Source organism: Mus caroli, unplaced genomic scaffold, assembly GCF_978045245.1.
Source record: "Mus caroli unplaced genomic scaffold, Mus_caroli_1 scaffold_5, whole genome shotgun sequence".
Classification (NCBI taxonomy): Eukaryota; Metazoa; Chordata; class Mammalia; order Rodentia; family Muridae; genus Mus; species Mus caroli.
The window spans coordinates 8,399,045-8,414,069 of record NW_028227260.1 but is presented as its reverse complement, the minus strand read 5'-3'; the positions used below and the strand labels follow the sequence as shown (position 1 = coordinate 8,414,069).

At 39.1% G+C, this 15,025-nt stretch overlaps 1 protein-coding gene across 1 annotated transcript in view; it reads right to left on the bottom strand.

Moving 5' to 3' along the window:
- Positions 1 to 1,101: 1,101 nt before the first annotated feature.
- Grpr (gastrin releasing peptide receptor) overlaps positions 1,102 to 15,025 on the bottom strand; it is a 34,392-nt gene continuing 20,468 nt past the window's right edge. The window contains exons 2-3 of the mRNA XM_021153916.2: positions 3,275 to 3,626; positions 1,102 to 1,488 (exon numbers count right to left, since the gene is read on the bottom strand). Of these exons, the coding sequence (XP_021009575.1) occupies positions 1,102 to 1,488; positions 3,275 to 3,626 (739 nt within the window). The remainder of the gene's footprint in view (positions 1,489 to 3,274; positions 3,627 to 15,025) is intronic.

Sequence of the window (15,025 nt, the reverse complement as noted above, 5' to 3'; positions counted from 1 at the left end):
CAGTTCAACAATTTAAGATTTCTGTGACTCTTTTTTTTATGCATGTTCAGACACAATGTCACATTAGTAAAATTATATTAATTTTCTTTGCACACTTTAGGGGAACTATACATTCAATATAAACATGATTTTATTTCTGCACAGAAAAAATTATCTTTCTTGTATTGAAACTACTGCTTTACCACAGCAAAGATAGTTAACCCTAAGCAAATACACTTGATTCAAAACATGTATATCAAGAATAAATGCCATCCTTTATACATTTGTAATAGTTAGTACTTTAATAAAATGAGCATTTTTCCCACAAAAAGATCTCTCTTCTATGGTAGAATGACACTATAATGACCAAAATTGGATTAACAAGAATCAGAATTTCTATGAAATGGGAAATCTGGGCATAAGCCATTGCTCCATAGTCATACATGGGTCTATGTTTGGTTGTTTTTCGCCTTAACATTTTCTATTGAGTGTTTCTTCTGTGTCCTCAGCAACATCTCTGAAAAAGTCAATATTTAGCAGTTTGTTTTATATTACACTGGCTTCCAATGTTATAAATGGAGTCCATTCCTCACACATGGGACTCTTTTTTAGAGTTGGCTTTTCATTTTAGGAATGTAAATACAAGTTGTCCCTTGGTTTACATATTATAGATATTTCTGGAAAAAAAGAGCCAAGCCATGTTTTGCAAGCAACCAGCTTCTGTTTAAAGAAAATAACTCACAGAGCAGATACCCAATGCATGGTTTCTCAGCTCTTTTTTTCATATAATTTCTAAGACTTAATTGACCATACTTGCCTAGTGGGGCTTGGTGCTTTGAATAATAATTTCCAATTTGTCCTTTTTTTTTTAAAGGAAGATTTGATCTCCATCAGAAGAAGCCCTCACAATTGAGATGGAAAATGAAGCCTGCAGGCTTACTTTGAGATACAATGGTGATTGGTGCATTTGGACATCTTTCCCATCCGTCTGTATCACTTATCCACCTGAAGAGTCTTCAGAAGATATAGAGACAACAATCCATCCCAGGGCCCCTGGACATCTGTAGAACAATACCAGGAGTTCCTTAAGAGGCTGAGTTCCTTAAGAGGTTGAAGTTTAGTCTAGACATATCCCTCATGACAGATATTTCCGTTGATGAGGCTAAAGGTAGCCGAGGGGTTGGTGCTCTTGAAGGAGGTCATGCAGGTGGTACTTCTGCCTGTGCTGTGGGACCTGTTCATCAGGCCAGGCTGGCAGCAGAGAAGTTGAGTGTTGAACTGCTTCCTGAAGCTCTTGCTCAGCAGATAAAGAGCAAAGGGGTTCACACAGGAGTTGGTGAAGGCCAGGAGGCGGGCACAGATGCTGGTGACAAAGTGGAGCATGGAGGTGTCCACCTCAGAGTAGTGGTAGGAACGGTACAGGTAGATGACATGGTTGGGGAGCCAGCAGAAGGCAAAGAGGCCCACAAACACCAGTACTGTCTTGGCAAGCCGCTTCCGGGATTCGATCTGAGCAGGAAGAGAGGCAGAAAGGGAGGAAGTGTTAAAGGTATGAAGACAGAGATAGAGAAATGGGTGAGGGAGCAGGGCCATAGAAAGTATCATTGGAAATGATAATGAGGGGGGAGAGAGACAAAGATAGAGAAATAGATAGATACACAGACACACACACACATAGACACACACACACTGACACAGAGAGATGGGGGGAAGGAAGAATAAAAGAATCAGAAACACACAGATTGACAAGGCAGGAAGCAGAAACCTGTGAGGCAAAATAGTTAGAACGTGCCATGGAGAACAGATCTTTAAACAAAGTTGATTACATGCTTGAATGGACTGCACAATGAAATTCTAGTAAGTGCCCTCTTTTTCCTCCAGAGAGCATTGGGGCAGTTTATCAGCCATTCTCCTTCATGTCTTTTTTTGCTCTACAGTTAATTATTTCTTATCCCTTCTGATGCTCAAAACAGCAGCCAGCTTTATTTCTTCCTCATTGGCCAAGCTGAGATAAGTCTGTATTATTATTTTTTAATCTCTAGCTATTTCTGGACGACACAGTGAGGAAGGTGATCACGCAAAGTGGAATGAACATCTCTTTTTGCACTTCACTCCCTTTGTGACTTCAGGGGGGACTTCTTTCTCATTAAATAATTTAGGGTACAGTTGCTATCTACTAAAGGCTTTTCAAATAGGCAGCCAATTGCATCGTCAACTGCCATTTCTACTTGCTAGGAAAAGAACTTTGAAAAGGGAGCCCTCTAAATGGAGTCAGCTATTCATTTCCATGGATTTAGACGTCTTTTTGGTCTACAATTAAATATATCAAAGATCTACATGTAGGCTACATGTAGGGATGGGGAGGGGCAAAAGAACTGCCTGGGGTTGGAGAGATGGCTTGCAGAGGGCCTGAGTTCAGTTCCCAGCAATCACGTGGGTATAAGATTAGTCTCATGGGATTTGGTGCCCTCTTCTGACTTCTGTGGGCACCAGTCATGCTGGGCTGGTGATATACATAAAATTTAAATACATAAATCTTTTAAAAACTAAAAAATACTAACAAGGAAAGAAAGCCAGGGAGGGCCCTTAGTTTCTACCCTTTGTCCCTCTAGGATAAAATTGCAGAGGTTTATGGAAGATAGAGGGAAGAGTAACATATTGGCGTATCCTTCATGTTGTGACACACTCTCATAATTTTCCAATAACATTACAAAATAGAAGCTATTGCTGGTATAACAATGATAAGAGAATTAAGGCCTCAAGACAAGAAATCAAATCTGGATTTGAGCCATCATTCTGTAAATCTTTCTCTTTTTTTTCCATTGATACACATTTATCATACATAGAGATGAATTTCATGAAGACACTTGTTCAAGTATGTGATGTCCTTTGACCTTAGTAGCCCCTCTATACCTCTCTCCATCATGAGACTTTCCTAACCAGATTTTTTCTTTTCTTTCACCTAGTCTCATTTTTCTGCTCCCTCTGTTTATCTGTGTGTTAACTCTTCCTGGACAAACAATGTGTTTGGATTAAAAGAAGTGTCTATAGAAAGCATTGGAGTCTCTCAAACTATTTTCCTTTTCACAGCTCTGGGGAACTGAAGCAGGGCCTTGCGTATGCTAGGAAAGTGCCCTATCATGGAAGAAAACCTTAATGAAGAAGCATCATTCACCTCCTGGAATGTCAAAGTCGAGTGATGTGGTCACTTCTACACCATACTTATCACTAAGATTCAAAATTAATACAAGGCCAAGTGCCTAAGGAGAAAAATGAATCCATAGGAAGCACCTACCTGCTTCTTGACATGTATATTGCCTTCCACGGGAAGATTGTAGGCGCTCTGAATCAAATTTCGGGCAATGAAGTAGTAGTAGACAGAGATGATTGCCAGTGGGATAACGTAAAAAACCAGAAAGGAAGCCATGGAATGGATTTTAGGGTGCAGCTCATTGGAGTGTGGGTAGGGGGCACAACTAATGAAGGTTTGGTTGGTCTCTTTCACATGGAAGGGGTGGAGGTCAGAAAACACAGCCTCTGGGATGGCCAACAACATAGAGACAATCCAGATCAAAGCAGCTTTGAGACAGATCTTCATCAGGGCATGGGATGCCTGGATATCCATTGGCCGTACAATGGCTTTGTACCTGGGGCAGCACAAAAGAAAATGATTCTCTGTAAGTTAGACATCATCATGGATGATGGCAGAGCCAGGACCAGGGTGTGGCAAGTTAGGCTGCTGAGGTGCAAAATTTAAGGAGGTACTTACCCTTAAGTTCATGAAAGGCTTTACTCTGAGTTCTCATGACCCCCAACGTGAGTGCCTTCTGAAATTTGGCACCTTGAGCATGTATGTACCTTGGCTCATTCTGGTTGCACTATAATGGATGCCCTAAGAAGTAACATTCTGTTCTTTGTCTTTTCCCCCTTTTGTCTTGCCTTTCTCTCTCTTGTTAGTTTAGAAGTTTAAATCATTTTATGTACATTTCCTCTATTTTCTTTGTTTGAATTATTATATAATGCAATTGATATCATTTTCTTTCTTCCCTTCCCTCCTTCCATATACCCCCTCTCATGCATGCATGCTTGCAGGCATGCACATGCCCACACACATACACATACCCACACATTTAACTATGTAAGAGAATGTTCTCAGTCCATTTAGTGTTACTTGTATGCATAAAACTTGAGAGCAGACCACTTGGCATTGAATAACCAATTAAATGAAGTCTTCCCTGGGGAAGTCTACCCTCCTCCCCAGCATTCCTTAGATTCTTGGAGTTCTTTGTCTATGTGTGGGTTCCCATGAGATTTCCTCTTTAAAATTTATACATATTTATTTATTGTATATAATATTAAATTTCAAAATATGTATACATTATACAAAGGCTAGATTGGGTAATTAGCATATGCATTATCTCACATAGTTATGTGGTTTTATTTCTGTGAAGCCAATTAAAAATGACTGCGTGATTTCCAAGCATATGATACATTGTTAACAACTGCAGTCACTGTGCAGCACAATTCACCCTGTCTCTTGATTCTTGGAAAAACTGATGCTCCTTCCATTTTTCTTAATAAATTGTAGAAATGAAGAACAAAGCAAATTGCTACCTAAAGAGAGATATGAAGACAAAGAGCTTGGTTTTATTTTGTAAAATCTACATTTTGAATATTCACATCCAGTTTTAGGACTCTGAGGTCACTGGATATTTTCAATATTTCTCTTCTTTCTTCCAAAGAATAGGAATGAATAGGCCATTGGGAATGCTATACCCTGAAGGAGGCCAGTAATTAACAAACTAACCTTTGCTTCACTTTCTTACCCTTTTCCTTCTGTCTGACACCCCTACTGCTTTGTCAGGTACCTGGACCTCTACTGCCTTGAGTTAGTCTGGGAAACAGACACAGGCCTGAAGTCAAAGGTTCAAAGGTTTATTGGGGGTGGATACCTGAGCTAAACCAGCTGATGGACTATTTACTCAGGTACTAAAGAGTTTCTTTTTCTCTCAAACATTTATCCAGAAAATATAGCTAGTTAATGATTGATGATGAAAAGAAAAGGTTTTACTGTCAAAGAAATGATCAGAGCAGCTGTGCTTGAACTCTGGAAAAGATAAATAAACAGAGTAGACGGACTGGAAGGAAAAGAGAAGGAAGCAGAAGGAGCAGAAGCAGACGATATGGTCCTATGTCATAGGGGGTCCTTGTGTTCTGATCTGTGAGCTACTTTTGAACATCCAGTCTCATGTTATAATCAGGAATCTCATTGGCTTTTCTCTTGAGTTACTTTGAATGGCTTTTGTTATTCATGACCAAAAGAGTCTTACATGAGACAGTCGACTACAATGGCCGTTTGAAGTTGTCACCATGATTTCCAGGATTGCTTCCCATGTGTCATTTTGACACCCTTAAAAAAATAAACTGCCTCTTTATATTGTACTCCAGAGATAGATACCCAAGTGCTTATGTCTCTTTTGTACCTCTGTTTCCCTCTTTCTCTTGAGGCTCTATTCCACAATCTCCATACATGTGGACCCAATCCTTCTGTATCTCAGCTTAAATGGCATCTTGAAGATTTTGAAAGTAATCAATGCCTTAAACATTTCCATTCTTTCTCCCAATCTATCAAAATTTTGATAGGGTGATCAGCTCTTATCATTTTAAAATAACTATGCACTGTCTTTAGATAATTACCTAAGATTGTGGTACTGAGGATTAGCCCAAGACCTTACTCATGTAAGCTACATGAGCTCTGTATAAAGCCCTAGATTTTTTTTTTTTTTTTTACTTTTCATTTTGAGACAGTCCATATAAATTTCCTAGGCTTGTCTTGAACTTTCTATGTAGCTCAGATAGGTTTTGAATTTTGCAACTCTCCTGCATCTGCCTTCTGAGTAACCTGGATTATAGGCTACACCACCCAGCCAGATTTTAATTTATTGTTTGCTAATTTTTTATTAGTATGACTTTTCTACTTGACTTTTAAAAAAATCAGTTTTCTGAGATTCTGGTTTCTTCTCTTCATTTCTTTCTGTATCATGTAAAAGGTCTCAAGTCCCTCTTTTACCCATGTTTAAGTAGGAGCTCAGCAAACACTTGCTATTGGTTGCCAAAATATATCTTGCAGGAGAGTCTCTTAGTTCTACATTTTCACAAGTGAGTGTATGAGTGCAACAGCCATCTCATATCCAGAAGTCAGCATTTCCCGGTACTGTTTACCATCATCTGGTTCCTACATTATTTTGACCTCTTCTGAGATGCCCCTTGAGACTTGGACATGGAAGTTAACATAGATGACCCATTTAGAGATGAACATCCAACAGTTATTCTGAATACTTGTATCAGTTATGAATCTCTGCATGGAATGCAACCCACTGGAAAAAAAAAGTTTTTCTGACCAAGGCTGAGAGCAGCACTGATCTATGGATATAAGCATAAATACAAAATTAATGATTTATTTATTTTTATTTTATATGTAGCAGTGTTTTGTCTGCATGTACACTGAATGTGTGCCAACTACCCATGGAACTGGATCTGGACCTGGAGTTACAGACAGTTGTAAGCTGACATATGAGTGCTGGAAAACAAGCCTGGTCCTCTGAAAGGGCACTGAAAGGGCACTCTTAGCTGCACAACCATCTCTCCAGCCTCAACCATATTTAGAAGGCAGTTTGACCCATCTATTTAAAGCAGTAATAGATTCCCTGGGGTTCATGATCTTCCCAATCAACTTTTGACCAGGTTCATAGTGCCAGGCATAAATCCTTTCTGTGGATAAATCCTCAAACCCAGCCATAAAAGGGTTGGTTACCTCTGGGACAGTCATTCCATTATTGCATAGTTGGGAGCATCTTGCCTACCAAGTTAATACTGTAGCACACAGGGTTCAATGCTGGGAAATTCTACTAATGACTTTGCCCAGACACCACTCCACTCAAGTGACTGACCTTCATCGTCACCTCTGGCACTAGAAAACTAGGCAGTATGGAGGAAATTTCAAGCTTAATTTCTCTATGTTCTGCAACCAAAGTATGTGGTCTCTTTAGCAGTACGTTCTTACCATCTAGTTACAGTTGCAATGAACATTATCTTTTAAAATGTGCCAGAATATTGATTTGTCTCTCCCCACCACATTCAGATTCTGGTTAAATGTTTTGGCCAAGAATACTGATCATACATGTAGCCAATCTGATGACTCAGGACTATAATACCACCTACTTAAGGGGCTGAGACAGGAGAATTGTAAATCAAAGGTTTCGTTTCATGAGTGCATTGGTGTAAAGATAAAATTAGATCAGTCATATTTTTCAAACTTTAAATAAAATTAAAGCATTTTTCTGGACCTCTAAGAGTGTTTCTTCAGCATTGGATCATGTACCTGCTCTGTTTAAAGGAAAATTACCCTTGCATTTGATATGTGGTGGGTTAACTTCCAGATGATCGATCAAAAAGGAAAAAAATTCCCATTTGTAACTTGATTAGCACCTTGTGTGAATACCTCATCACTCCCAAACCTTTAACCCAATGGCTTTCTTGCTTTCACCTGAGTCAATGATTACAAATGGGCATCATCTAGACATATTTCTGCCTTATTAGATGGCCTTTTATCTTTTGTTCATTAATTTAAAAAGAAAAGCTGGAAAGATAGTTCATTCAAGCAATGATTTTTACAGAGAACCTGAGTTGGGTCTCATGTCTGATAGCTCATAATATCTGATAGCCTGTAAATTTGCAGCTCCAGGGACTCTTGACACTATCTTCTGGTCTCTACAGTCTCTCCCATGCACATGGGGCAGATAAACTTATGCACGGGCACACACATACACATTTTATAAAATAAATAATAAAATGGTATAGATTTATGAATAGCTTTAAATTCAATGAATTATGTATCACCACTGCTCTAATTTTCTTGCTAAAATTGTCCTTGGAAGACTCTTCAATATGCTTTCTATGTTGATATACAAATCTCTCATACTTCAACATTTCCTTTCTGTCTGGCATCAGAATGTATTTGAGGTTCATGTTACACATTTTTTACTTCAGATGTACAATTTACCATTTCCTCAAGAGCTTCTATGCTTCAAAGATGGTATAAATTTGTATGTTTTCACAACTCAGGTGCATGCTCCTATTTTTCGGTACTGAGTAGTGTTCCCAACTAGCACAATGGGGAGTGCCTTTACTGTGTAGCTGAAGATGAGTAGTTAGTTCCTTGTGTCATTTCATTTATCATCTTTTATATAATATGAATGAAAATCTTCTTTGCTACTTCTACAATAGGGAAGAAAGATTGACCTCAACCCTATGCTCCACTTTTCTTTGTTCATATCACTTCTCAAAGTCTGGGATAGGGAAACAAGGTATACAATTGTATCAACTGTGCAAGTGTTCAGGATCTTCAGCCATGTGCTCCTATAGCATGATTAGAAGGTATGCACTTCACGTGGTGGAGTTGTGTTTCACTAAAAGTTACTTCTTTCTGAGTGGCAGCCTTGCCCATTCTTAAGAAATTCTTGAGAAAAGGACATGGGTACTTTGCCCCTATGTGTACAGTTCTGCTTCAATTACTTTCTTCCTTAGGAACAGCAAGGCACATTGACAAGGTCAAGGTGAATATATTGGTAAGGGCATGATGTAGCAATAAAGTCATATTAAAAAGTCAGACTAAGGTTTAATTCTTCCTTCTCCTCCTCATTGCTCTTTTCATCTCCAATTACCCAACATTTCCTCCCATTTCCCCTATTCCTTCTTTGTGTCCTTTTCTTTTTTCCTCTACCCTTCCCTTCATCCATCCATGTCCCTGGGGATACTGATTTGATCACAAGTCTATGTTACAAGTATATTAACTAGAGTATATTAAGATGGGATGAAAAGGAACGCTGGAGTGAGTAACCTGGAGAAAAAAATAGAAAAAGATGACTGTAATATATCACATACCCAAAACAGAACAGTTGGATCTACTGTAAGAACCACAAAACTGTTTGCTGAGAAATGGCTCAGAGGGGTGTGTGAAGAGGATCTGGGAGGAGTTGAGGGAAGGAAACGCATTATCAGAATATATCCTATGAACATACTTCTTAAAGATTCCACTGCTCTGTGCTCTGGGTTACAAGCATCTTACAAGTCAGTTAATAACAGCCTCACATTTCTTCAAGGGGATTATAGGTGCTATTCTCAAGGGAAAATAAATCCAGGCTTTTGGAGTTTTGTCAAAGTACACCGGTAGGATTCTCATTCAAATGCATGCAATGTGTCAGTTATCTCAGAGACTAGTTTGTTCATTTTGTTTTCTTCTAGACCAATCTTCTCTGTAGAATGAGCATTTGGTTTGTATTGGGAGTTTTAAAGGGTTGATATTCCTACTGACTACAGCAATTTACTATAGACAAGCAAGGTCTGAACTATTTGAATAAAATAATGAAACAAAAGACAATTTGAATAAATGTCATGTCTTTCTGTGGACAAAGCTTTCCAAACTTGGACAGAAGAGCCAATCAGTTTGTGTCTTTGACACATTAATTTTGTGAAGACCATCTTTCAGCTATTCCAATGTTGACACCAGAAAAATGAAGCCCAGATGGTTTTAGATGTGGACAGAATTGTCTTGTGCCTTGTACTATCAGCAAAGTACATTTACACATCTATAGAAGAATGAGTCTTACAATGTGTGTAATAATGAACCCCCCCCCCCCCAAAGATCAAGCCAGTCAAAATTGCAGAATGGTTGTTGGAGGAGATCATAAAGCCCCACTCCTAGCTGTGGCTATTGTATTGGTGACTGCTTGGAGAGCAGAGTCATTTTATTGAGAGTGTGGGAACTGGTAGGTTTCTCATTCTCTAGTAGAGAGTCATATGCTCATGAGGACATGGGAAGTTGGGTTATTTTTTTAAAAAAGAAAACAAGAGATGAAGTAGAAGGGAGATGTTTTGGGAAGGGTCCAAATGGAGTTAGGGGAAAATCTGGGGATGGATAAAATCAAGATGCACCGTATATATGTATAAAATTGCCAAATAACAAATTTGAAATATTGTTAAAATATCAATGTCCTTGTTAATAAAGAAATGGAGACTAAAGAAAATGGAGAGTTCTACCTTGAAGGTGATGAAAGAGATATAAGACATGTAATGCATAAGTCTTTATTTGACCTATAATTATTTTAAAAAGCTATAAAAGACTTTTAAAGGACAATAGGGCAAATTTCAATTATGGGGTAAGTATTATATATTATTAAAATTATTTTTAATTTTGTTCAGTATGATGAGATTGAGTATATAGAAGATTGTCCTTGTTCTGAGGAAAAACAATGAAATCAGTAAGGATAAAAGTTCAAGATGTTTACTTTTAAAAGCTCAACAAAACAGAATACAGAAAACAAACATAAGTATCCATGCTCATATTCACACATACTACATGGTAAAAACAAAATCAAGGAAATAGTTATTCTTGAATGTAATAGGGTATTTTAAAATATTTTTAAAATTGTCTAGCAGTACTGAAAAGGGGTAAAATAATGTGTGGTGGTTTGAATGAGGATGGCCCCATAGGCTCTCATATTTGAATAGTTTTTCTACAGTTGGTAGAACTCTTTGGGAAGGATTAGGAGATGTGGCCTTTTGGAAGGAGGTATATATATCGCTGAGAGCAAGCTTTGAGGCTTCAAAAGGCCACACCATTCCCAATTACCTTTCCTTTCCTTTCCTTTTCTTTCCTTTCCTTTCCTTTCCTTTCCTTTCCTTTCCTTTCCTTTCCTTTCCTTTCCTTTCCTTTCCTTTCCTTTCCTTTCCTTTCCTTTCCTTTCCTTTCCTTTCCTTTCTTCTTTCTTCCTTCCTTCCTTTCTTTCTTTCTTTCTTTCTTTCTTTCTTTCTTTCTTTCTTTCTTTTTTCTTTCTTTCTTTCTTTCTTTCTTTCTTTCTTTCTTTCTTTCTTTCTTTCTTTCTTTCCTTCCTTCCTTCCTTCCTTCCTTCCTTCCTTCCTTTCTCTCTCTCTCTCTTTCTTTCTTTCTTTCTTTCTTTCTTTCTTTCTTTCTTTCTTTCTTTCTTTCTTTCTTTCTTTCCTGTGGTTATTGTTTTAACATGTAAGCTCTGAGCTATTGCTTCAGCACCATGCCTGCCTGCCTGCCTGCCTGCCTGCTGTCATACTCCCTGACATGATGATCAAGGATTCATCTTCTGAAACTATAAAGCTAGTAACTCTTTCTTCTATAAGTTGCCTTGCCCATGATGTTTCTTCACAATAATAGAAAAGTAGCTAAGACATAATGTTATATATTTTACTTTATGTCATTAAAGGAAAAAGCCTTTGCCATATGCACAACATTATTAAATTATAACTGAAACGTGATTGAATGTATCATATCTGCTCAGCACCTACACCAAGAGCAAGGAATAGTCACATTGTTCTCTTGGGTTTGTGACTTTAATATCATGTACAACCTGTGAGGTTTTGTTGTGTGCTTTTTCTGTTTCATCAGGACTATTTTTAAGCCACTTGTTCATTTGGGGTGACTAGTTTAATTAAAACTAGATTATATAGAATACACATCAGTTATAGTGGCTGGATATGAGCTGAGATCAGGGAAGAGTACAGCTGCCATTGTAGATGAGGGCTCTGTTTCTGATGCCTGAAGGACATCTAGGAAGGGATACTGGGATAGAACATACAGGGAGTGAACCTCAGTTGGGACACTAATGTTTAATTCATCCTTCCCTTTAAATAGAAGCCAATATAAATAGATGGTTTCATACTTTCCTCCCTCATCTATCAGACAGCATTTAGTTCACTCTCCAGGGCATCCATTGTCCCATATGAAAGTTTCCAGAAGATGTAGTTAAGATTTTAGTGGACTTTCTAGGAGTCTTCAGCAGAAATCTTCCCATTTTGGGAATAAGCAAGTTTTAAACCTAGGCTAAGGAACTGGGTCATGATCCATATTGTGAAATGTAATTGAAATTTTGATTTTCCTGGAAGAGACCAAGAATCAAATTGTGTTCGTGAGCAGAACCCTTCTGTACTGGCTGGTTTTGTGTGTCAACTTGACACAGCTGGAGTTATCACAGAGAAAGGAGCTTCAGTTGAGGAAATGCCTCCATGAGATACAACTGTAAGGCATTTTCTCAATTAGTGATCAAGGGGGAAAGGCCCCTTGTGGGTGGGACCATCCCTGGGCTGGTAGTCTTGGTTCTATGAGAGAGCAGGCTGAGCAAGCCAGGGGAAGCAAGCAGTAAAAAACATCCCTCCATGGCCTCTGTATCAGCTTCTGCTTTCTGAACTTCTTGAGTTCCAGTCCTGACTTCCTTTGGTGATGAACAGCAGTATGGAAGTGTACGCCAAATAAACCCTTTCCTCCCCAACTTTCTTCTTGGTCATGATGTTTGTGCAGGAATAGAAACTCTGACTAAGACACCTCCTATACACTGTATAATCCTAAAGTTGGGGGCTGCAATTTCTCCATCATGTCCTCTTGCAGTACACACCCAGTATATCCTAAGGAGCATAGCTGGCTTTAGGGATGGGGATGCTCCTTATTTGCTCCAGAGAACAATGGAAGTCAGTGTGTTCACTGTTTGCTATGGCAAGAAGGCTGTTTCCCAGCAAAGGATTTTTAAATTCCTCCATTATTTGGGAGCAAGTGCTTTAGGTAGCCATATCTCTACATATTTACTTTCTGCTTTAAAGTCTTGCTTTGCATCCACCTTGTGGGAATATTTTTTAAAAATGTATATCTGTATTTGTGTGAATACCTGTATATGTGTTCATCTGTGTATACACTGAGTGGAGGCCAGAGACACATGTCCATGTCTCCCACAGTAGCTTTCCACCTTATCTTTTTTTGAGACAGAATCTCTCACTAAATCTGGAGCTTACTAATTGAGCTAGACTGGATGACTAGAAAGCCAGGGGGATTCTGTCTCTGCTTCCCTAAGTGTTGGAATTACAGGTATATTGAACCCATGCTCAGGGGCTTGGATGTGGGTGCTGGAGATCTGACTCAGACTGAGGCATCTCCCCAGCGTCCATTAATATCTCTCTCTCTCTCTCTGTCTCTCTCTCTCCCTCTCTCTCTCTCTCTCTCTCTCTCTCTCTCTCTCTCTCTCTCTCTCTCTCTCTCTCTCTCTCTCTCTCTCTCTCTCTCTCTCTCTCTCTCTCTCTCTCTGTGTGTGTGTGTGTGTGTGTGTGTGTGTGTGTGTATAAAGTTCTGGGGAATAATTAGATGGACTCAATAAGGAATCACCAGCGCCATAATAGTTGCTTACTATGGATCGTGCTGTGATTGATTGGGCTATACTTTGTCCACACAGCAATCCTGGATGGCAGACACCAATATTACTGTTCTTTAACAGATGAGTAAACTGAGGCTCGGCAACTCATCCAGGTCTAACAATGTTAAACATTAACAAAGTTTGAGAGTTTGAGCCTATTCAAGACGACTCCTAAGGATATCACCAGGCCAGATAGCTTCCTAATCTGATGGTCCTGTGGTTGACCATGAAACCTGGGATTCCTGATCTCTCTCTCTCTCTCTCTCTCTCTCTCTCTCTCTCTCTCTCTCTCTCTCTCTCACACACACACACACACACACACACACACACACACACACACACACACACACAGAGTCCCATATGGCCTGAGACTTAGAGTGAACTCTGAGATCTCTTCTATATTTAGAAGCCCCAGCGCCCAAAAGGGTCATCTGAGTGAGAGCCTGGAGTGAGGTTTAAAAAGAAAAAGGCATTGGTATCAGTGAAGAACCAGAAGCCTACAAGCTAGAATGCAACTGGGATGTTGCCAGGAATATTTCAGACAGAACGATATTGATTCTGAGAAATGAGACTGAGCATGTAGCTCGGTTGTGAAGCACCTGCCTAGCACATTTGAGGCCTTGAGTTTGATTCTCAAAAGTACAGAATGACTGCAATATAGCCCTCTGATTCTAGGATGTGAGAGCTGTAAAATCTTAGGGATAAAGTGGAAAGCGAGAAGTAATCAGTTATCGGACATCTTATAATGCTTTCTCATAAGGAATTGGGTACCAACTGAACCTTGGGCCAAAAATGAGTTTCATCAAGATGATCTAATTCCAGAGTTCAATGCTAATCTTATAAGGGAGCCTGTCAGAAGGGGTATAAGCAGGCTGAAATATTGCCTTTGCCCTTGGTTACATTTAAAATGACAAAGGAAAGCAGTTATCCAGTTAAACTTCAATAGGTACATGAGCATCTTGGCACAAGCTGCTCATGGACCATTTTTCAAAAACTTTATGGAGGGATGAACATATATTTAGATCTTGTTACACTTCTCAACAGTTTATGAGCCCCAAAGTTGGAAGACCATTTCCAGATTCCATTTGCACATTGCAATCAGGCATAGTGAAATCACTCTGCCTTGCAGTCTAGGAAATACACAGAACAAGACAAGTCCCATTGACAAAGTTTATCCATGTTCTAGTGTAGAATAGATCACTAATTTTGGGTCATAGATTGTCTTCAAAACTAGTCATTCACTCTAAACAGATTCAGAGGGGAAGATTTGGATTAAGTAAAGAGAAAGTCACCAGAAAGGTAGGGAGAGAGAAGGGAAAAGCAAGGGACCACTTGAGAGCGTCAGGGGCATGTTACAGAACTATGCCAGCCAAGAACAAAGTGCCTAACCCACCAGTCTCTAACCCTCTTTGAGCCCTTTTTGGCTGAGAATTGCATAGGTTGTTCATCCTGGGATGGCTACAGCCTGCCCCAAACCTCCCTTAGACTCAGTGATTGGTTTTACTCTGAGAGAAGAAGCCCAAGTCTTCCAGGACACACCAGGGGACACAGCCACTACCTACAGCATAAAACCTTCTCCTGGTCAATTTAGTTTATCTAATGTATATTTAAACATAGAAATATCAGAGACAGTGATTCGTTTTAAATATATTTCATATTACTTGGGCTAAAATAGAATTTCTAAATTACCTTTAAAAAGTGTCTTACAACTCTTTTCCAAAACAAGGTGCATTGAAGGTCAAAAATCATGGCATATGACTCATTGTGTCTAATTATAAAAG